The sequence below is a fragment of the Myotis nattereri genome, assembly GCF_964212035.1.
Source record: "Myotis nattereri genome assembly, chromosome: X".
In the NCBI taxonomy this organism is placed as follows: domain Eukaryota; kingdom Metazoa; phylum Chordata; class Mammalia; order Chiroptera; family Vespertilionidae; genus Myotis; species Myotis nattereri.
The window spans coordinates 91,929,954-91,954,713 of NC_138078.1; the positions used below are offsets into that span (position 1 = coordinate 91,929,954).

The following is a 24,760-nucleotide window of genomic DNA, read 5'->3' on the forward strand; positions in this document are numbered from 1 at the left end:
CTGACAGGGAAAAATGGATCCAAGAGAATTCGGCTCCAATTGTAAGCTTTATCCCGATAACACTACATGCCTACTTTGTGCAAGGCACTGTAATTTTATTTAGCTTGTTAGTTTGATTCAGAGGCAGAGTTTTCCAACAGCCAGAGGGGTTAAATGCCTAGGATCCTGTCGAATTCTCAAGGTAGGAATATGCCAAACCAAATGCTGCACAATAGTTTTCTGGAACACTGAGAGTTAGGGTGTTTCAGGGAGGCTGCATGACTAATCGAGAGAGCAAAAAACCTTCATGCTTTCCAGTAATTTTATTTTATGAAAACACCCTCCCCTCCCATTTTTATGACACAGTTATATTTTTGCCAAATTCGGCCTCCCTCCCAGCAAGCTCTAATGCATACCCAAAAGAGCTGTTGGACCCCTCGTGAGGCTATTTACACCCTTCCCTCCCCAAAAACTGTTTCCATCCCAGAGTCAGTCTGTCTTAATACTCTTGGGAAATTTCTTATCTGGAGGACAGTACCAGGCACCATAATTCCTTGGCCTTTGCTCAGAAGGTATTATCCCAAAGAAGAGAGGCAGCCCTAGATGTAGAGAGGGGCCTTTGTGTATTCAGCCAGAGCACAAAGGCTCCAGGGCCTGCAGCTTTGGTTTGCCTCAAGAAAGTGAAATTGGAGTTTGTGGAGGAGAGTAGAACTAGGAAGCTTATTGGTGAGCTCAGGATTCTTCATCCATGACATCTAGAATGTTGCTCAGAAGAACTTTGAAAGTGGGACGTTCATCTGCTTTCTAAAACCAAAGAAAAAGTAAAGTATTATAATGAGTTAAAATCCAGAATTCAAGGGAAATGCAATGAGTGTGCAGCAAATGTTTATTAAGTATATACTATCTGCCCAGAAATATACCCTGTCGAGACAGAAAAAATAAAGGAAAAGAAATAGTAGCACTGTATAAAATACTCGTGCACTTTCCGTTGGGTTATTAATGTGATGAGGTCAATTTGCAAACCAAACTAACATACTGATTAAAACAGGGCAAATTCATTACATAATTATACACCAGTGCATTATTATTTTGCATCCTCAACTCAAATGGTTATCAAATTTAAGTGGTTGACAGAACTAAAATCCTATAACCTTTGGTAATTTTTAGTTGGGTTTCAAACACTGTTTCTATTATCTCATAGTCAAAAGTAACAAGGAATTTTAACATTTTGAAACCATGGACTGCATCACTGGGCAGGGATCCTGAGCACCTGAGACTTACTGTCTTGTCTAGACTATTGTCATGGTCCACAAGCCCCTGAAGTATTTAGTGATTGCGGGCATAGTCATACCACAAAGGTCTCAATTCATCAAAACCAAAATGCCATCAATTTCTTGTTCCTATGAATCAGTGGTTCTCAAACCTAGCTGAGTATCAGAATTTCCTGGGAAGTTTAAAAAGATATTTCTGGGTTCCACTCCAGATATACCTCATCAGAATTTCTGCAGATAAGGCCCAGTCATCTGTACTTTTAAGAGTTCTCCAAGGATTCTGATGTGCATCCAGTTTGGAGACTACCACTTTAAACAGGCTGTAGGGAAAGTGCCTCTCTGAAACTGTTAACTAACAGAGTGAGGGTAACCTAGCTGGGAGGGAGCATAGCCAGTCACCCTTAATCCTGCATGGCACAGGAGATAGAAGGGAAATGTCTTCAAGAGGTTCTCCATACTTTCTTTGTGACCCAAGTCATTTGTTGAAGGAAAACTTGCCATGCTCTGATCCAGATCTCCAATTTTCACCCCACCAAGAGGGCTTTAGATCAGTGATGGCGAACCTTTTGAGCTCGGCGTGTCAGCATTTTGAAAAACCCTAACTTAACTCTGGTGCCGTGTCACATATAGAATTTTTTTGATATTTGCAACCACAGTAAAACAAAGACTTATATTTTTGATATTTATTTTATATATTTAAATGCCATTTAACAAAGAAAAATCAACCAAAAAAATGAGTTTGCATGTCACCTCTGATATGCGTGTCATAGGTTCGCCATCACTGCTCTAGATTCACATATGTGCTTGTTGGACACTGTCTATCCTTCTCTGTTTCTAGTAGGGAAGAACTAAGAGGTTTAGGTTGCCAAATTAAGGTTGCCAAGGATCTACTGAAAAGTGGAGAAGGCACCTCTGGAAGAACCAAAGGTGAGAGCAGCAAAGCATTTTAGTAATAATGTGACAGGCCCTTTATTTTCAAAACTAGTGGCCCTGTGCACAAAATTTGTGCAGGGGAGGGGGTTCCCACACCCTTTCCAATCGGGGAACCCTTGGGGGACATATGGGACCGCTGGCTCCTAACTGCTCATCTGCCTGCCTGCCTGATTGCCCCAAACTTCCTCTGCCTGCCTGCCTGATTGCCCCTAATCCCTCTGCTGCCTGCCTTATCACCCCTAACATCTTTGCCTGCCTGCCTGACTGCCCCTAACTACCTCTGCCTGCCGGCCTGATCTTGCCCCCAACTGCCCTCTCCTGCTGGCCTGATCAGCACTAATGGCCTCTGCCTTGGCCCTCACCACCATGGCTTTGTCCAGAAGGAAGTCTGATGTCCAGAAGATGGCCAGTTGACCCGGTCTAATTAGCATATTACCCTTTTAGTAGTATAGATAGATTATATAAGATAGGGTTGCTGCCGAAACCGGTTTGGCTCAGTGGCTAGAGCGTCGGCCTGCGGACTGAAAGGTTCCAGGTTCGATTCCCGTCAAGGGCATGTACCTGGGTTGTGGGCATATCCCCAGTGGGAGATGCACAGGAGGCAGCTGATCGATGTTTCTCTCATCGATGTTTCTAACTCTCTATCTCTCTCCCTTCCTCTCTGTAGAAAATCAATAAAATATATTTAAAAAAAAAAGATAGGGTTGCTTAAATGGGGGGAGCCTTTTTCAGCAGGAGATGCTCTTGGCAGACAAAAATACATAACCCCTATATCTGGACTGATAGCCAGTCGTATGCACTATACTGCCAAACTGGTCATTAAAATATTGAACCACTTACTTACACCTTACACCAAACAGCTGTTCCCCTTAAAACCCCTCCTCAGCGCCCACCTTAGGTTCTGCCTTCACAGTTTACCCAGATTAGGTTCTGATTGGTTGGTCTCTATGCCAGTCAGTGTCAAAAGCTCCACCTCCTAGGCAGCCATTGGCTCCTCACAGTTCACCCAGATTTGGTTCTGATTGTTCAGTTTCTATGCCAGTCAGTGTCTCCAGGTCTATCAAAGGGGCTGATCAGCAGCCCCAGTGAAGGCCCAAGAGACAGAGAGGCGTGGCTGCTGGCCAGGCCCTGAGAGAAAGAGAGAGGCAAGGGCTGATCAACAGCTGCCACAGAGGCTACGGATCAGACCCTGCTTCTCTCTCCAGGCCTCTCTTCGGACCTGATCTGCAGCCCCCTTGGCAGTCAGTGCTGGGTTGCAGCACCTGCAGCAGCATCAGTCAGTGCTGAGTCGCCATGGTAACCCAGCACTAACTGCAGGACTGACTTTCGGTAGGTTGAGCCTTCAGTCATTTTGGATGTTACGGACCCTGGGTTTTTATATATTAGGATACCACATGCCCCATAATGTACCATATTTTTTAAAAAGAGCACTACCTGTTTTAGTTCCCTTTGGGGTCATAGCGTCATTATTTTTAAAATCTCACTTAGGACCACAGCCAGAAAAGGTTGGCAGTAAAGTAGAAGAAAGAACCAATGACTCCCAAGGGAATAAACACAAATTTTAATGACTTTTTAAAAATGCCCATACATTTGTCTGAGTGCCTTTGACTGCTTGTGTATACTAGGTGACATGGCCTCACCCCCTTTCCCTAAAGCTGAGTTGGTACTGGAGTCTGAAAATAATACTCTAGTGAGGATTGGAGTGGCCTTGGAAAGCCTCTGGCTATCAAAGGATTAGGGTGCTGGCTGGGGTCCTAGAATGTATGTAGCTCCATGCAGCCAGGGAGAGTGGGGACTGGGTGCCTGGCTGGCTAAATGATAAAGTAGATTCAGGGAAATAATTTAAGAGATCCCAGTAAAACACTTACCTCATGCCAGCAGCTGTACATGATGGTATATACCCTTTCTGAAGCTAGATGAGGCCTGTAGAGACGTAGGCCTTGGGCAATATGTTCAGCAGTTTCACTGTTAGTAAATCTCTCATATGGCATCTTCCCCAGAGAGTAAATTTCCCACATCAAAACCCCTAGAAAATGAAAAAAAAGTAGTCATTTTTCAGTCTTTTCAGGTAGCCGGGATCCTACTCTTCCTAGATTAACCTCAAAGATTAGATTCAGTTGATTTGCCCCTCTGTGATTTTTGTGTTTTGTCCAAACTTCCACTATAGTACTGACTACACTGGAGCTTAATTGGGGTTGCAGTGGACCATTAGGTCCTTCAGGAGAGAGACAGCATCTTTTTTGTCTTTGTGGTAATAGGGCCTGGCACAGTCCCTAGTACATAATCAGTATTCAGAAGCTGTAGAATACTGAATGAATTGTTTGTTCCCCTCAATATTTTGTAAGTAGGCAGGGATTGTGTCTAGTTTACTGGTTTTATACCCTGACATGCTGTAGTGCCAGACATAGTAAGCACTCCCTAAGGATTAGATGAATGAAAGCAAAAACAAATAATCTCTGTACAGTTTGCAAAGTGTCAGTTTCCCCATTGTATTTATAATCTTAATCACTCACCAAAAGCCCAAATGTCAGATTTGCTGCTGAACTTGCTGTACATAAGGACTTCTGGTGGAGACCACCGGACTGGAAATTTGGAGCCTACTGAGCTTGTGTATTCATCATCCAGAACATACCTGCAAAGAATTCAGGACTTGTTAGTGTTAGGATTTGGAGAGTTTGGTATTTATGTTTTCTTGGCACAGTAACAAGAGTTGCACACATACATGCCCACAGGCCATCCAGTGTCTTCTACAAATGTTATTTTTAACATGTTCCTGTTCTCATATCTGATTTAGCTTTCCTGATTGACAATATAGTTACAGCAAGGATGAAATGAAATAAGATGTAATAAGTACTCCCTTTCTCTTCTCTATCCTTTTCCTTTATCTTTTCTTCTCCTTCCCTTCCATCTATTCTGCAGTTGCCAGTGGGACTTAGACTGATTAAGAAAAAAAAGCCTTGACCTGTTTTCTTCAGTGGTTAGAGAGTCAGCCCACGGACAGAAGGGTCCCGGGTTCGATTTCAGTAAAGGGCACGTACCTCGGTTGCAGGCTCAATGCCCAGCCCCCAGTCAGGGCACATGCGGGAGGCAACCAATCGATGTGTCTTTCTCACATCAATGTTTCTTTCTCTCTGTCTCTCCCCCTCTCTTCCATTCTCTCTAAAAAAAAAAAAAATCAATGGAAAAAAATATTCTTGGATGAGGATTAACAAAAAAAAAAGAAAAGAAAAGGAAGGAAGGGAGGGAGGGAGGGAGGAAGGAAGGAAGGAAGGAAGGAAGGAAGGAAGGAAGGAAAACAAGAAAGAAAGAAAGAAAGAAAGAAAGAAAGAAAGAAAGAAAGAAAGAAAGAAAGAGAAAGAAAGAAAGAAAGAAAGAAAGAAAGAAAGAAAGAAAGAAAGAAAGAAAGAAAGGCTTTAGTTGCTGAAAAAAAAAAGAAAGAAAGAAAGAAAAAGATGGAGTAGAGTCAACAGGATTAACAGATCAAGATAAGGTATTGGAAAAATTTAATTAAAAAAAGAGGAGGGAGCCTGGCCAGCATGGCTCAGTGGTTTGATTCCTGTCAGGGCATATGCCCAGGTTTTGAGCTTGATCCCAGGGGGCACGTGGGGCATGCATTGATCAATGATTCTCTCTCATCATTGATGTTTCTATCTCTCCCTTCCTCTCTGAAATCAATAAAGATATTTTTTAAAGGGAAGGAAATAGAAGAAAGGGATATAACAGTAAAACAAAAGAATGAAAGAAGTGACAAATCATTCAGAGAAAGAAAAAGTGTAGAAAGATGTTGGAAAAGACTAGAATGAGAAAAAAAGAAAGAGAAAAGATTGAAAACTATGATGTCTCCTCATATTTGTACTGCGCTATTTTTACTTTTAGAGAGAAAGATGAAAGTGGCACCCTCACCTGGACAGGCCGAAGTCAGATACTTTAACAACTCCTTGATCATTTACCAAACAGTTTCGAGCCGCCTGCAGTACAACAGATAGCAGTGAGAATCCATCCCTGGCATACAGGTTAAAGGCATAAAAGCTTCTTCCCACCAGGAGAGTGAAGCAAAGGCAGCCTCATCTCCTTCAACTAGAGACACCTTTCCACCTAACAGGAGTTAGTTGATGCTACTGAGAAACATTTATGCATTTTCACCACATGTAAAGTGACCTGTTTCATAAGTGAAACACTGAGCACATGCAGAATGATTTCATTGACATTGGCAATTCCACAACATCCCTTCTTGAACTGAAATGCTGTGAGAATTAAGGGAGAACAGAAGGCAAGTGCTTTGTTTTCTACTTTTCTGCCAGTGGGACTAGGGCCCTTTGAGTCTTGACCTGGCTGAAATTGATGGGGGCACAAACTCATGCCTCAGAGGTCATGCAGGCAAACTGATAGAGTGAAGTGGGTGGAAAAAGATTGCAGGAAAGTGGAGAGCATGCCGCTTGTCTAAAGGAGGCAGCTGCTCTTCAGCTCCAGCATGGCCTGTGAGATTGTGGACCTGGTGTTACAAGATGGTCTAGACTTTCGAGAGAAGCTGGAAATTCAGTTTTTTAAAAAAATATGAAATGCATATTTTTAAGTGTTTGCTATATATAACATTTTTTAAATAACATGCACCCGCAGGCCCCCAGCTTGTGACTCTGATGTAATCAAATGATGACTCTGTGTCAGGAGCAGCTCCTTTGGGAAGCAGGGTTGCTCTTCTAATCCTGAAGGACCCCACCATTTCCTTGGCATGGTACAGGGCTGGCAGTAAGTGACTGCTCTATTTCCCACCATGGCAGAACTCATGGTATTGAGGCTGGAGATCCTTGAAAGGCTGACCACTGGGGCACAGGCTCACCTAACTTTCAGTGTTTTCTAGATAAAACTGAAATGATAGCATCAGCAACCCTCCTCATCCATGTACGATATGTCTTTCTCTGCTACTTCCACCCCCTCAGCCCTTGATCCCAGGCTAATCCTTCTGAGGTCCCACCAGGTCTCTGTGAAGGAATTGCTTTGACTCCAGGTATTCCATGGCTTCGCAGACATCCTTGCACATCTCCAGCAGCTGCTGATTCTGGAAGTGGTGGCGCATCTCCCTCAGGTAGTTCAGGAGGCAGCCATTGGCCATGTACTCAGTGATGATAAAGATGGGGCGCTGTTTGGTGCAGACACCGTACAACTGCACCAGCTTCTCATGGGAAAGATTCCTACAGGAGAGGCAATGAACCAGTCTTCCCCTTCTGGCTCTGCATACCAGTCAGAAAAGGGCTGGAGTAGAAAGGGGTTGGCCTGGGATTAGAGTGTCAGATAAGGGACCACAATAGCAAGTTGACTTTCCTCCTTCCCACCCTTAATCCCAACAGTACCTAATATGTGAGAGTGAGCAGGGACTTGGGACTCATCAATAGAACAGGAAACAAATCGAGGAATCAATGAACACTAAGGCTAAATCAGAATCAGTCTTCCTCTTGAAAGTTTTATATTCCACAACCATTCGAAATGCTACTGAGATGGTAAGCACCCATGATCAACACTAATTTCAACCAATATCTAAGGGAGATAAATGATTACCTTAGAAGCTAGGACTTCTACCAATCAAAGGTTGACCTCATTCCTTGGTCCAAATCTCTCCCTAAAAGTCACCTTAAACCACAATGGATTGTCCTGGTAATTCCTAGACTCCAGCAACTGGATTGAGAGTTGAGTTTGGGCTGTAACTCACATCATGACTTTGGCTTCTTCAATGAACTCATCCTCAGACATGGAGCCTTCTTTGATCATCTTGATGGCCACATCATACTGGCCTCTCCATTTCCCATACTTCACTACCCCAAATTGTCCAGTCCCCAGCTCCTTCAAGAAGGTCAGGTCCTTTGGATCAATTTCCCATGATCCTATAAAAACAAAGCCTTAGTGTGAGTCTTTGGGAGTCATGTACATATAATTCCTACAATAAATAAGAATTCCTACTTGGAATAGAAATAGGCAAGCAGTAAAAGGGAAATTCTTGGGGGTACTAATCCACCTTTGCTCAGGTAAATCTCAGGGACAAGAGATTACTGGTTGGAGGAATCTTGGAATTTTAGGTGCAAGTCAGCTATAAGGGAAGAAGATAGACTAGACATCTTAAAACCCTTTATGTTTATGATTATGCGTTTTTTTCCACAATTTTAAAAATAATCACTTTATGAATTTATATTTTTGCAGTCCCACTTCGAGCCACCAGAGGGGGTAAATCATTAAATAACTTGTTTAGCTCTGTCTTAACCTTCCTGGAGGCAGCTGGTGCAGAACAGTGTGTTGCAAGAACACTCAAGAGGCAAGGTCTTTTTTCGTTGTTGTTGTTGTTAATCCTCACCAGAGGATATTTTTGCCACTGCTTTTCAGAGAGGGTGGAAGGGAGGGAGGGTGGGGGAGAGGGAGAGAGGGATAGAGAAACATCTATGTGAGAGAGACACATTGACTGGTTGCCTCCTGTATGCACCCTGTATGGGCCAGGGATCAAACCTGCAACCCAGGTACATGCCCTTGGCCGGGAATCAAACCCAGGACTCTTTGGTGCTAGGGCCAACACTCTAACCACTGAGACACATCGGTTAAGGCAAGGCAAGGTCTAATTGGGTCGGCCAAAGGTAGTCCTTGCAACTGTCTAGTCCACCCTACCCTGGAAAAATAAACAGTTACCGTAGCCCAGGCCTGCAGTAGAAGGTGCATTCTTGTTTTGTTGAGACACTGGATATTTGAGCCTAGATATGAGTCCTGAAACATACAGAGGGCATCATGTTCTTGGTGCAGTGTAGGGGTGAGATACCTGACACACCCTCACTTAAAATCTCACACTTCCTATGTTCATCTTTCTAGTACATTTTGAATCCCAGAAGATCTTCATAAACCCAACATTTTCTGGAAGTTACTCCTCCCATAAAAAAGTTTTTAGGTACAAAAAATAGAAATACTAATTAAAACGCACTACCCAATTAAATATATCCCCACCTCCCAGCCCAGGCTTAACTCACATTCTATCTTCTCCATGAAGCTTTTTCCCTCACCAACTTTTCAGTTTTTAGAATGTCTACACTACAGTAGATCCTCAAATAACGTTTTCATTATAATGTTGATGAGCTGCCATAGGAACTTAACACTTGTTTATATCAATTAGACTATGTTAAAATTGGTTTTGTTATACATCATTTTGCTTAAAGTCCCAGAACCTATTGGTGATATTAAGTAAGAACTTACTGTACTTACAAGCCATTTTCTGATGTTTTCTAACTTTATATTCTTTGAGTGCAAGGACCTTTGTTAATAATTTTCTGCATTTTTCCTCTAGTACCAAGGAAATTGCTGAGTACACAGTAGTAACTCAATGAATACTTGCTGATTGATTAATCATCAGTCTCTTCTATGTTTTTCCTTAGCACTGAGCATAAATCACCAAATAAGAAGCCAGTCCCAATGGGTATAAGGTCTGTCTTTGACTACCTCTTTAGTTGACCACCGAGCATCACAAGGGTTGACTTTCACAGCTACTTGCACTGACTGCCCTGTGAGGCTTATTCATCCCGTCATCACCTTGTTCTGAACTGCTTCTTCTGGGGCTTGGCACACCCTTCTTTGGTGTCCCTGGTACTCACCTGCAGAGTTATGCTGATGGTAGTTAATGAGCTCAGGGATGGTGCTGAAAAGGTGCTTCTCAGCCAGGTAATATTGGCTCTGAGGTGTGGAACACACAACATAATGGCGTATCACCCCTTGAGGGTCCCTGAAGAAGTAGATTCTAAGTCAGCAACTTGGGAACAAGGGTCATGCAGGACCCAAGAAGTGAAGTGAGATGAGTTTTGAGTTTAAGGGACAGAGGAAATACAAGGGGCACACCATTAAGGAGCTGTTGGGTGGGCACCCCTGTCCTTTGTCCCCAGGGCCTTGGAAGAGTAGCACTCACCCTGTAGATTTAGCAAATACAGACACAGTATATTTTCCAGCTTTGCTGGAGTCTCTGACAATGAAACCTCCTTCCTTCCCCTGAAACAAACAAACAAACAAAAATAAGCTTACTCTAAGGAGGAAGTGGTGCTCACATCTGCATCCAAAACCTGGGAGAAAATAGAACAACCCCTGCTTTCAATGCCAAGTTCCATGATTCACCTGCAACCTCATTGCTTTTGATAATGAAGAGTATAATTGGGACCCGATAAAAATGATGGTCTTGACACTGCCTTGCCTAGTGGGCAGCAGCAAGCCCTCAATTCAGGATCCTCACGTTTTGTGCAAGGAGGATGCCATTTACTTGTGGTCACACACTTACCTCTTGCTTTAGCAGTTCTTCAGCTTGACTCCGAGTCATGTGTTTGGAATACCACCTGTAAAGGGAGAGTGCTTGAGTGGCTCCTAGACCATGGTGTAATTGATTCCAAGATTAGAGTGTCCATCCTACTGATTCAGTCAATCCACTCAACCCCTATTTTTACTGAATGCCTATCATATGCAAAGCACAACTGCATCACTTTCCCAAACTTAGTTGGTACTGAAAATTCATGGAAATGGAGAGTAGAGGACAAAGACAGGTGGCAGAGGGTTGCAGGGAAGGGATCAGGGACAGGGCACTCAAGGACAATCTATTTCTATGATTAAGGAGAAAGGATAATGGCAGAAGTTTGACATTTTCACCCTTTCAAATGTGTCCTATCAGACTGTCAACTCTGTCTTAGAGTGTGGTTCTTTTGGATTTTTGGGGGTGTGGTGGTCTCCCCACCTCTCATAAGCAGATGGTATTTGTGGCGAAGGTAAGACATAGGCACTAGCTTGGGGTGGTGGCATCATTTGACCCAGTTAGCAGTGATTTTAATGAGTACCTTAAAATCAAAGCTTTGTTGAAACTTCAAAAACATATATACTATATTCTATTCCTCCTGGAAGATTGCGCGCTGGAATCATAAGCATACTCACTCATACATTTCTATGGAGTCTTCTGCTTCAGTGACATAGTTACTAGGGATGTAGCCTTCCTGCCTGTAGAGGAGACATTGTGGCAGATAATCCAGCATTCCCATTCCCCGGGGAAGAAACAGATTCATAGGCCCATACCCCTGAGACCAATCTCAAATGGAGGTATATAAACCATACCCCTCCCTCAAAGAGGATCATGTAACAGATGCATGGTTTGGCTAGTGAAATGTGTGGCTTCTGCACATGTGACATCAATTATTTGTGCACTACAATATTTGGGTCAGAACCTACAGGCTCAGAGAGGTGGCCACGTGTAGAGCTTCACTCTGGGAAGCGCTTGGAGGGGCAGCCTATTCACCTTGATGTGGGAAGAACAATTTCTGATTGGAATACTGAGTAAGGAAATTATGTTGCACGTGTGTGAAGTGGGTGGTCACAAGGCTCAGGAAGGGCTGTCATGAACTCACCCATTTTTCTTTTCTTTTTTTGGACTCACCCATTTTTATCTCGTGCTCGCCACCAGGGTAAATTGCTTTCTTCCAGGATAAAATATTCATCACCCTTCCGTAGCTGTAGGTCATTTGCATTCATTGGCATGTAGTCATAAAGGGCCACAACCTTTTTCAATTCACTTGTGGAAACTGGTGCTGCTGTTGGCTCAGGGGGCAGTGGCTTTTTCAAGATCTGCATAGGTAGGAGAAAAAGTAGGGTGGTTTGGCTAGACATTAAATACTCTCTTCTCTCCGAACTCTCTGGTTTACTAGAGACACTATTCTAATCCAAATCAGGCATAGTAAGACAGTTTATTCAGCGTCCATTTTTAAGCACTTATGCAGAAGTTCTCAGCTTGGAGTGCACATCAGAATCATGTAGGGAAAATTTATTTAACAATCCTGACACCCAGACAGTTTCCCAGACCAATTACATCAAAATCTTTGGGGATGGGATCCAGATGTCAGTACTTTTAAAGCTTCTGGACAAAAACCATTTGCAGGCACAATCAGGAAACCTATTTGGCACAGAGGGTAGGTACATGGATCTACTAAGTGGCTTTGAGTCTCAGTTTCCTTGTTTGTAAATGAGCATAATAATTTCTGCCCTGCTTTATTGTGCTTCACAGATATTGTGTGTTTTGTTTTGTTTTTGTTTGTTTGTTTTAGAAATTGACAACCCTCCACTGTCAAAAGATTATGGCTCGGTTTATTTCAGTGATTTGGAACCAAACCCACAATATCTCTAAAGTATGCCTGTATATGAAGAAGAGCTTTCTAGACCTCAAAAAGTAACCAAATAAGCAAGTTTGAAGTAATATATTAGTAATAGGATGAAGGTATTGGGTGTTCACTATTAAATTCTTTTAACTTTATGTTTGAAAATACTTTTATTTTAAAAAATCAAGATCTGTTTTGTTTTAAATAGGTGATTGGATTAAATGGTTGCCAAGGGCTTCTGAATAGCCCTCTATCTTTCCACTGAAGGGGAAGTCCTAATTAGAAGGACAAATTCCCTGTCTTAGAAAGAATATCAATTAACAGTACCAAGTCCCAGAAAAATTCAAAGACTCTGGTGTGTTTTCTGTGGTAATTGTAAGTTTCTATTTGAGCAATAGCAGTGCCCAATTTTCCTGTATACCTGGTCCTCCTCAGGTGTGGGAGGAAGAGGCTTTTTTGTCTTCCGGTGAGAACTCCCAGATTTTAAGCCTGCAAAATAAGATACCAGTGATGATACAGAATGCATATTAGGAAATGGCCTGGAGAGTGGTTTGGTCAGGGACTTTGCCCTCTCTTCTCTGCAGTGCCTTTAGGCAAGTTAGAAAAAGTCTGGATGGATACAGCCCCATGGCAGGTTGCACAGCTTGGAGAACAGAGCACTAGCTGGATTTCAGCACCCACCTTCTCCCAGGCCCCTTTGTGCAATGGCCAAAATGTACAAACCTGGGTTTGATAGACCCTTGAAAGAGTGTATGATAGAGTCAAAGGAGGGAGAAATGATATTGATCAGATCTCTTACTTCCATTCCTGTTTTCCAAAATTTGGCAGCCCATGGCATTTTTGGCTGTCTGAGAGCAGCAGAGATACTGCCCATCAATCCAGAAGCAAGGGTGGTATTTCTGTACCAGATCACTGTTATACCGGATTACTGTAACAGGAGAGAAGAGAGAGAAAGATCACATCTAACATGCAGGAGAATCAACCATTTGCATGTTTTCCTCTTCAATTAAGCTTAGTGGTGAGCTTCAAACAACTGCCCCTTCATCAGCCTCCCTGGAGAGAAGCAGACAGCAAGGCCAGTTGGCTCCCATGCCCAGCCCCAGAGAGGTCCTGTGCAGTTCTCTTCAGTGGTCAGTCATGATAACTATCTCCTGACCAGCATGATAAGAATATCTGATGTCTCCAAAGCCCAAGAACAAAAATATGTTATCTGTTTTCCCATGTGGCCATTATAATCTTCTTGTAAGGCAGCTGTTGATTACGATGTGTTTTTTTTTCCAGATAAGGGACACAATTTGTCCAAGCCAAACTCTCACTTCAGCTTTCAATATACCAATGTCCCAGCTCCCTGAGTCAATACATCTCTAAATATATTTTAGAGATATTTGCCTTAGAGAGAACTTCTGCACCAGGCTTTCTGTGTTCATATTCTAATCAACAGAGTAAGCTTAGGGGAAAATTAAGGTGATTCTGCCTCTAGATTTTATCTACAATAAACATGGTTTTCATCTTCCTAGGGCCACCAATGTGGGTTGAGTTCATTGCAGGAGATGAATGCTGGAGCTCTATTTCTGTTCTAGGGTTGTGAGGATCAGAAAATCTCCCCGAAGCTAAAGTATTTTGCAAAGAATGGAGTACTTTGCAGATAAGAGGAATTGGTATTATGGTTTTTAATACTGTGGCATCTCAAGATCCTTCACATGGAGTCAGTTAGGTAAGTCTTCCTGGGATCATGTTGTTAGGTAACAGGGAAGCAAAGACAACTGAAGTAACTGACACTAGCTTCCATTGGGGCAAAGATCTAGGCTGGTCTAAGACCTAGGCTGGTCTAAGCATTGGAGGACATACTCATCTCAGCTTTTACTGCAAAGAAGAAAACCTGCATAACATTTTTTAAAAAGATAACAAGCCCAGCTAGTGTTCAGTGATTGAATGTTGACCTATGAACTAGGAGGCAGGCCATAGTTTGATACCCGATCAGGGCACATGCCTGGATTGTGGGCTTGATCCCCAGTAGAGGGTATGTGGGAGGCAGCTGATCAATGATTCTCCCTCATCACTGATGTTTCTATCTCTCCCTCTCTCTTCCTCACTGAAATCAATAAAATATATTTTTAAAAAGATAACAAAACAAAACCTTCCTCTATAGAGACCTCCAGTCCTTAAGAACTTGTTAGTCATACTCCACTCACTTAAGTTTTTTTTTTGGGGGGGGGGCATGGAAACTTCTGGTGGCCAAGAATAAAAGAACAAAAGTGCCATCTTTTTCTAAAAGTGCTATCTTGATCCCTGACTGGTTTGGCTCAGTGGATAGAGCATCTGCCTGCGGACTGAAGGGTCCCAGGTTCGATTCCGGTCAAGGGCATGTACGTTGGTTGAGGACACATCCCCGGTGGGAGGTGTGCAGGAGGCAGCTGATCGATGTTTCTAACTCTCTATCTCTTTCCCTTCCTCTCTGTAAAAAATCAATAAAATATATATATTTTTAAAAAGTGCTATCTTGATGTTTTTCTAAACATGGATTTGAAGATTTCTAACCACTTTACCATGCCCACCCTCACACCTCACTTTTTCAGCATTCCACTTCACCATTGCACCAAGTATAGGATGGTGAGAGCTATTCAGATGCAGTGTAGGCTATAAGGGACTGCATCACCCATAAAGAATTTTAAAATAATAGTAAAGCCAACCAAACATTTGTCTGAGTTTTATTATTACCAGGCACTGGCAATTCTGAACAACATTCCATATACTCCTCTCAGCAAGAACTGATTGCTCCCATCACTGCCACCATCTACCCCTCTTCCAATGACACTACTCTTGAAGACCCTGGGTGCAAGCCTAGGCACTAGTAGATATGCCAAGAATTTTTAACAACTAATTACTCTGATAAATGAAGGTATACTAATATGCTAATGAAGGGACATAAAGCTTCCTTCCTCCCCACCTCCAGCACACATATTTAGAACACACCCTACATTACCAAATAACGTCTGCCTCTTAAGAGGTTCCTTTAAAATAGTGGCCCTTTTTTGTTAGATAATCCAGAGCTGGTATTTCCAGACACTTCGGAGAGAATTGCAAAAGCAGAGGGTCTGTTATGGACTGAATGTTTGTGTCCCCACAAAATTCATATTATGAAGCCTCCCAATGTAATGGTATTAGGAGAGGGCCTTTGGAAGGGAATTAAGTCATGAGAGTGGAGACTTCATGATTGAATTAGTGCCCTTATAAGAAAAAACTCAAGAGAGAGAGTCTCTTTTTATCTCTGCCATGTGAGGACACAGTGAGAAAGTGGCCAGTCTGCAAGTCAGGCAGAGAATTCTCACCAGGAACCAAATCAGAGACACCTTGATCTTGGACTCCCCAGCTTCCAGAACTATGAGAAGTAAATGTTTGTTGTTTAAGCCACCCAAGCTAAGGTATTTTGTTATGACAGCCTGAGCTAAGACAGTGGGAAGGCTAGGAGAAACTGCTTACTTCACCAATTCATAGGGCCAGCCCTGGCTGGGAAGCACTAGTGGTTAGTGCACATTCTCCTAGTACTTGATGGACTGGTGTCTTATATCCAGAGCTATCAAGACAATGTCTAAAATTCTGTTTTAGGAATGAATGAAGTATTCGTCTCCATACTGGTTGTTGGAGTTTTGCCAATGCCACTCTTTCATTCATTTTGCTGAGTTCTTATTTTTGAAATTGCAATTAGGATAGGCTCTATTGAGCTTGAGTAAACAGATTCTAGAGTTAATATAGCCAAATATCTGTGGTGTTATAACATACAAGTGTCTGCTGTCAAGTTCAAGGAAGTGGAATAAGAAAGCCCAAGGCTAAGTCCTCAGGCATACAACCTTTGCCTGGAAAGTGCCCCTGAAATAATAAACAAACATAGCAGCTGGATAAGAGGTACCTGAGGCTCTACTTTTTAAATTGAGGTATAACTTACATATCATAAAGTAAAGTACAAATATCTAAGGTATACAGCTAACCACATTTGTCTAAACCACTTAACCGCACTTAGATCCAGCACCTGAGAAGGGTCCCTCATGCCTCTTCACAGTAGAGGCATCCAGGATTCTGATGAAGTCCTCTTCTCATGTTAGTGATTTTAAAAAATATTTTTACTGATTCTTTTGAGAGAAAGGAAAGGAGAGGGAGAAAGAAAGCAAAACATTGATGAGGGACAAACATCTATTGGTGGCCTCCTGCACTGCCCCTATCGGGCATCGAGCCTGCAACCCTGGCATGTTCCCTGACTGGGAATCAATCTAGCAACCTTTTGGTGCATGGGACGATGCCCAACCAACTGAGTCACACTGGCCAGGGCATGTTAGTGACTTTCAATTGGTGCATTTTATTCTAAAGTGAGATAACATTAACTAGGTGGGATTTTATGGCTCCTAGACTATCTCACAATTGGTATTACTAGCACCTCAGTCTGTCCTGGGGTTGTTAGAACTTGCATCTGAATCGTCCAGCAACTATGGTCTTTGTTGCAAGACACCTGCTTTTTGACTCATGTTGTCAGCCCAAGCAGGTTCAACAGGACATACACCCAGGTCTGGAACAACTGGAAAAAAATGCCTTTGGTAAAACATAAGGGAAAAGAAGGTAGAATTGCACCTACCCACACTAATGACACAACTGAAGTGGTTGTGTTTTGTTTGTTTTGGCTTGTAATCATTGTGTGAACATGATAGAGTATATTTACACAAACCTAGATGATATAGCCTACTACATACCTAGCCTTATGGTATAGCTTATTGATCCTAGGCTACAAGCCTGTGTAGCATGGTACTGTACATAACTACACAAGATTAAATCAAGCACAAGATAAAATGATGCAATCAAGAGCTGTGGTAAATACAATATGTATGAAGTTGCTGCTGGTATAAAATGGCACACTGTTTCACAGAAAACTTTTTTTATAAGTAGAAAAAGTATGCTATAAAATAATAAAGATATAGTACAATAAATACATAAGCAGTAACATTGTCATTTATTATCATATTAAGTCTTATGTACTGTACACAATCATATTGCTGTACTTTTATATGACTGGTAGTTCAGTAGGCTTATTACACTAGCATCACCACAAATACATGAGTAATGCATTGCACTATGATGTTACTAGGTAATTGGAATTCTTCAGCTACTTTATAATCTTACTAGAGGTCTGGTGCATGAATTCATGCACAGGTGGAGTCCAGCCAGCCCACCCCCTGGTTGAATCCCCAGTTGAACTCTGGGTCAAACTCCTAGTTGAGGGGACAATTTGCATATTAGCCTTTTATTATATAGGATTAGAGGCTCGGTGCATGAAAATTCATGCACTTGAGGGGGTCCCTCAGCCCAGCCTGCACCCTCTCACAGTCCCGGACCCCTTGGGGGATGTACACCTGCCAGCTTAGGCTCGAAGCTGTCAGCCCAGCTTGTAACTGAGTGGAGCTCCCCCTGTGGGAGCGCACTGACCACCAGGGGGCAGCTCCTGCGTTGAGTGTCTGCCCAATAGTGGTCAGTGCACATCATAGCAACCAGTCATTCCCGGTCGTTCCACCATTAGGATCAATTTGCATATTGCCCTTTCATTATATAGGATGGGATTACTGTCATATATGCAGTCTGCTGTTGAACAAAATGTCATTATGTAGAGCATGACTGTATCTTACACCAACTATAGTTTCAATTTCTGGGCTAGAGAACCAAGTAGTATGAAACTATATTTTTAGCTTAGTTTCTGGGATGTGGTAGGAATCCAGTCTTCTCCACTCACTAGCTGTGTGCCTTTGAGCAAGTTACTTAACCTCTTTGAGCCTCAGTCCCTTCTCTGTAAATAGACAAATGATACACAATTCATAAGCTTATTGTGAGAATTTAATGAAATTGTACATTTGAAGTACTTGGCCCAGAGCCTGGTAGATTATACATGCTCATTAAACATTAGTTATTATAGTTGTTGTTTTGTGCCCACGGTTGCTATAAAATTTAAATGAAAAAATAAATATAAGGTATTTAGCTCAGTGTCTGGTACATAGCAAGAATTCAACAAATGACCCCTTTATTCCTTACTCCTCTCCTCTTTCAGCTTGAAAAATTGGTAATTTTTATTTTAACCAATTGACTTGTATTCAAGGGAGTGGACAAAGCTGGTGTAGCCAGCTACCAAGTATCAGAATCTAAATGTTATTGAGACAAAAGGCTGTCATGCAATAACCCAACCATGCTGTTATCAGTCTGCCATCCTTCCTGTTTCTCTAGGCAGCCTTTCCTGATGTCAACTCAACCAGTTAATCTCTCAGTCACTTGACGTGTGGCTATATATACACACAAATATGTGTTCATGCATCCTGTGCTACAAGCATTTACTGTCAAGTTTATCTGAGAACACCATATGGTGTATATGAAATGCTGAAACTATGTTCAAGTTTAGATCTTTATAAAGCTAGGAGCATAAAATAATTCCTTGGAAAGTATTTATCCACAATGAAGATATGTATAGTGCTTTCTTGTACAGTGCTTTACTTGTTTTCCACATGCTTTCACATATATAGCATCTTTTAATCCTTAAGACAAACTTTGAGGTAGGCATGGCATGTATATTACTCCAAATTCAGAAGAAACCAAGTCTTAAAGAAGTTTATTAGCCTACTTGCCAGAGGTTACTCTGCTTATTAGTGGTGGAAGAGGGCTTGGAACCAGGTTCTCTATATTGACTTCAAGCACTCTTATAAACATCTATTTTTTTTTGGAATTAGGTATTGCATACTTAGGATTCAAAATATTGCAAATAACCATTGAATGCCATACCACACCACCCTTATAAACAGTGTAAAGAATGGGACATTTCTATAAATAGAGAAATAGAGATACTTACAATTACAACATTGCACTACAGACATAGTGGTGGGACTGGGTTGAAATTCTTAGTCTAGTGTGTGATATTTTTTCTCTTCCTCTTCCTATCTCCTCCCTTTCCTCCCTCCCTCCATTCCACCTCTCTTTATTTTTCTTTCACTTCCCTCCTTCCATCTATCTTTTCCTCTCTCCTTTTCACCTTCACCCTCTCTTTTATTTCTCTCTTCTGTCTTCCCCTCTCTCTTTATTCTCTTCTCTTCTCTTTGGTCTTTTCCTCTCTCTTTCTCCCTCTCCATCTTCCCCCATTCCTCTTATTTCCTCCTGCCTTTCTTTTCTTTGGAAATTAATTCTCTTTCTTTCTTTTCCAAATAATTCTCACCATTTTTGAGCTGATGTATCCAACGCTTCCTCAATTCTTCTGTTGGGGAGAAGACATAGAGAGGCCCTTCATCATATACAACCTGGGACAATGGACACAGAGACTTTAGCAGTTAGGATTCAGAATAAAAGGAGAAAGATCTTGATGTAAATAATCTTAAGTCACAACTTTGTATATTCATAGTGGAAAACAAAAAAACGCAGGGTCTTTAGTCAACATTTGGTCCAGGGTCATGTGAGCTATCTGCAGAATTCCTAAGCAATTCATATCCAGGTATGTAGAAATTAGAAGGTCTTAGCTTACTGAATACTAGGTTCTCCTGACTTATGTTTCAATTTGTGTGTAAATTTAGTTCATAATGTTTCCCTCAGCCCATGGTGGAGACAGGACTTTTGTTTATCCAACAAAGGCTATTTTATAATCCTATTAAACTATGAGTTTGTATAGAGAATTGAAGTAATGATTTATATAACTGAAGTCTTGGTTAGTACATATGAATTATTCACTTGGATAATATGGAACCAAATTTTAACTCATGGCTAATTTTCCCCTCACAGCCCAGTGGCCTCCACTTCCCAATATTAGGCAAAGTAAACCAAACATGGACACAAATCCACTCCAAAAAGAGTAAAGTATATGTTAAGCACTGTCATCAAATCAAACAGTCAATATTTTTAACACCTCACAAGAACAAGGCACTGTGCTAAGTGTTGTAGAGACTTAATAAACCTCACATAGTAGATTCTAAAGTCAAATGTAAATTAATTTTGAATTATATGCAGCTTAGCTTTTTCTACTAGCCGAGCCAAACAATGTCATCTTGTTGAAACACAATGATAGCAAAACTATGTCTAAAATACCCCTCCGTCAAAATTTTTGTAAACTTTGATACAGTCAAGGACATGAGCAAGATCCTTTTACATTTTTCTTCTTGCTTGTTAGTCTTGCTGTGCTCATCAATCCATGACAGAAAGCCCCCTCCCCTGAGACTTTCCACTTCCTTTTCTGGCTTTCACTGTTGCAGGGGCTTCTATATTCATGACAAGTGGCCTACAGAGTTTTCAGGACACAAGCAAGATGAATTGAATTTCTTGTTCTCCTTTATGGCTTACAATGCATCTACCAAACATATGTCTATGTGGCTCTCCAATCATCCCAGACTAGAATAGAATTTAGGTTTATGTATAAGTCTAATAAGCCTTCCCCATACCAAACTTCCTAATACTTCTCCCCCCTCCCTTTTCTGACTTTTCAACCCACATGGCCACCGTTAGACAGATATGCAGAACCAGAGGAAGTGAAATGCTCACTCGACAAACAGCTCATCTTTCTCAATGCAGTTATCATATACAAGACACACCACAATAAAATTAATGCCATTATGGGGTCTCTTTGAGGTGTAGAAACTAAAAGAAACTATGTGAAATTGGGAAAATAGAACAGCAAACACTCTTAGATCATACCAGTCTCATTTCTTAGTCCAGTTTCCTTGTTCACCTCAACTTTTGTTTCCTGGGACTTAGTATCCTGCTTTTTGCCCCACATCCCATCCCTAATGATTACATTGCAGGTTCCTCTGAGAGCTGGTGAGAGAAAATACCTCACCTGGAAGGGGTAAGGGAACCTTTCAATGATTGAGATCTGTTCCATTTCACCAGACTCTTCACCCCTTCTCTGCAATGAAAGAAGAAAAATCATGGTTATTGGTTGATGCATTGTTCTTTCCTGTATTTCCTTTGGTGCTGTGAGTTCTTTGCAGTAGGCCAAGAAGGCTCTCCTGCACAGACAATGCAGATTCTTAGTGACTGCTTCCTATAACCTAGTAAGGACACATATCCATAGGAACCATCACATATTCATTTTTTTAAAGAGCCTCAGACATCTCAAATCATTGCAGAAATGGAGTTTACTCCATAAATGGTACTGGGACATTTAACTACTAATATTGGTGGTAGGGGAAGGAGTTAGGTAGCTATTTCACACCATACACCAAAGTAAATTCTGGATGGATTCAAGAGCTTAATGTAAAAAAAATGAAACTGAGCCCTAGCTGGTTTGGCTCAGTGGATAGAGTGTCGGCCTGCGGGCTGAAGGGTCCCGGGTTCAATTCCAGATGAGGGCACATGCCTGGGTTGTGGGCTTGATCTCCAGGAGGGGGCATGCAGGAGGCAGCCGATCAAGGATTCTCTCTCATCATTGATGTTTCTATCTCTCTCTTTCTCTCCATTCCTCTCTGAAATAAATAAAAAATGAAACAGAATGACTGAGAAAAAAACAACTGACAATAAAATCTTGTGGGAGATAAGAGTTTTCTAATATAATGACAAAAATTAAAATCATTAAGTAGAAGGTGAATTAATTTGATGACATAGACTTTAAAATCCATAGACTTTAACAACAACAATAATAATAATTGCAAAATAAGGCAGCAATGAAATACCATTTTTCTTGATGACAACTTAACAAACATTTACAATATCTGATATTTTTTGTTTTTTTTAATCCTCACCTGAGGATATTTTTCCATTGATTTTTAGAGAGAGTGGAAGGGAGGGGAAGAGACAGAGAGAGAAACATCAATGTGAGAGAGACACATTATTGGTTGCCTCCTGCATGCGCCCTGACCAGGGTTGGGGATTGAGCCTGCAACCAGACCTTGACCAGAATCAAACCTGGGACCTTTCAGTCTGAAGGCTGATGTTCTATCCACTGAGCCAAACCTGTCCAAGGCTATAATATCTGGCATTGAAAAAAATGTAGAGAAATAGATATTCTCATGTATAATTTGTAGGAGTGTATTAAATTCAAATTCCACTTCTAGTAAACAAAATAGAATAAAAAGATAAAAATAACCAAAGTGCATAGATTTCATAAAGAGAAGAAAAATTTTACTTCTAGGAAGTTATTGAATAAAAAGACTAACAAAAGTACATATGTATGCAAGGATGTTCCTCCAACATGGTTTATAATGTCAAGTACTTGAAAACAAGTGTGTAGTAACAGGGAATTGGTTAAACAAATTACAGAATTGTATATCCATGATAAGGAATACGATGCAGCCATGAAATTCATATTATTAATGAGTACCTATTGTCATGGGGTAAAGATTTCATATATTGAAAATGTAGGTTGCAAAGCAAGATGTGTAGTATGATTCTATGTTTTAAATATATAACACATATTAGTTTGGAAATATGTGTTGGTAGTGGAAAAAAACATACACCAACATGTTAATAATGTTTTAGCTAGATGATGTGATTATCTGTGATTTTATATTTTCTTGTGCTTTTTCATATTTTTGCAAGTTTCTATAATATTAATTTCTCTTGTAATCTGAAAAAAAATGATACTTTAAAATTAACTCAGTAAGTGGTACGCCCAGGAGAGGCTATGGGAAATGAGAGAATAAGTGAGCTATTTAAAAAAAATTCTTATGCCGAAACCGGTTTGGCTCAGTGGATAGAGCGTCGGCCTGCGGATTGAAAGGTCCCAGGTTCGATTCCGGTCAAGGGCATGTACCTGGGTTGCAGGCACATCCCCAGTAGGAGATGTGCAGGAGGCAGCTGATCGATGTTTCTCTCTCATCGATGTTTCTGACTCTCTCTCTCTCTCTCTCTCTCTCTCTCTCTCTCTCTCTCTCTCCCTTCCTCTCTGTAAAAAATCAATAAAATATATTTTAAAAAAATTCTTATTATTCAGAGTCCTGGGATACTGGCTTTAAAACAAACTCAACCTTGCAAATCTGACCCTGGTAACTGGGGGAATAAAACCAACCATCTCTGATTAGTTTGAAAAGTTCATATGATGCCGAAACCGGTTTGGCTCAGTGGATAGAGCATCGGCCTGCGGACTGAAGGGTCCTGGGTTCGGTTCCGGTCAAGGGCATGTACCTGGGTTGCGGGCATATCCCCAGTGGGGGATGTGCAGGAGGCGGCTGATCGATGTTTCTCTCTCATCGATGTTTCTAACTCTCTATCTCTCTCCCTTCCTCTCTGTAAAAAATCAATAAAATATATTTTTAAAAAAAAGAGAAAAGTTCATATGATGCCATCTTGAAATATGTGTTACAAATTTTTCTAGGTAAATGAGTTGTTCTGAATCTGAGGGAAAATGCTGAGACTTGGTAGAATCAGTACATGACAGAGTGAAGAATTTTATAAAGCTTTTTCTGTGTGTTCCACATTATACCATCTCACCAACCAGTTTATTTACAGAGAATTGAAGTGTTCCAAGTTTCTTATCTGCTTCCCCATCACCTACCCCCACCCCTGTTCTGTCAATGGTCTCTTCTTACCGGAATCTGTCTTTCAGGGGGAGGATTTTTTTCAGGAACCACTGTTTCAACACAAGTGATCTTCTCAACATCTATTGAACCCTTCTTACTGCCTCTTCTCTGAGAAAGAGAGTGAGGAAGAAAATGGAGAAAGAATATAGATGATGTGTTGTGGAATTGCACACATGAAACTTGTATAATTGTATTAACCAGTGTCACCCCAATAAATTCAATAAAAAGGAAAAAAAGAGTGATTAAGCAACCAGATGATTAGATTTTATCTACTCATTCAACATAGTGAGGTGACACCCACGATCTATTATCAGGACCAGTCATTTTGAAAAGACAAAAAAAACTTCCAGCTCTCACCCTTTTTTGACTACCAGATGGAGGGTAAGCACTATAAAAGAGTAGATGACTGTGTGTCTTTATAACAAAAAATAAGGAAGCAATTTTCAAGTCTTGGATTTCATTCTCAACAATCATTTAATGAATGCTCACCAATGGCAAAAATCCCATGGTAAGATTTCCCTCATGGTTTTATAGCACCTTTGAATTTTTGCTCCTATGTGGTTGTAGCTAATTCTAGTCTAGGAAATATTTTGCTGAGTTTAAAATGTACTTAAGTCCCTTCCACCTTTCTCCTCCAACCAAAAAGACTCTAACTCCTCCCCAATGAAGATCGGAGGCCAAGTCCTTGATACTCAGGTATCACAGCAGAGAAACTTACCCCACGTTCAAAATCATACTCATAGTAGGAAAGTTTCTGCACGGTCAAAAGAAAAAGGCGCTTCTTGAAGTTTAAAGGTGATGTTTTCTTTTTCTGCTGGGATCGCTTCAGAAAGATGCTCTCCAGTATTACTGCAGCCATAGTTTCGTCTTTCGGGAGCTCACTTTTGTGCTGTTGATAACGAAAGCTCTTGACAACCCATCA

At 41.2% G+C, this 24,760-nt stretch overlaps 1 protein-coding gene across 1 annotated transcript; it reads right to left on the bottom strand.

Annotated features, from left to right (window-relative positions):
* Nucleotides 1-79: 79 nt before the first annotated feature.
* On the bottom strand, nucleotides 80-24,712 carry BTK (Bruton tyrosine kinase). The gene is made up of 18 exons (XM_081081239.1): nucleotides 24,557-24,712; nucleotides 23,848-23,946; nucleotides 21,159-21,227; nucleotides 19,554-19,635; nucleotides 13,122-13,250; nucleotides 12,744-12,811; nucleotides 11,608-11,795; nucleotides 11,112-11,174; nucleotides 10,471-10,525; nucleotides 10,108-10,187; nucleotides 9,800-9,927; nucleotides 8,850-8,924; nucleotides 7,888-8,059; nucleotides 7,156-7,372; nucleotides 6,087-6,151; nucleotides 4,697-4,815; nucleotides 4,052-4,209; nucleotides 80-783 (listed from the first exon to the last, which is right to left on the bottom strand). Exons 1-18 carry the CDS (start codon nucleotides 24,695-24,697, stop codon nucleotides 712-714), a joined length of 1,980 nt encoding a protein of 659 aa, XP_080937365.1. The 5' UTR covers nucleotides 24,698-24,712; the 3' UTR covers nucleotides 80-711.
* Between the last annotated feature and the right edge of the window lie 48 nt (nucleotides 24,713-24,760).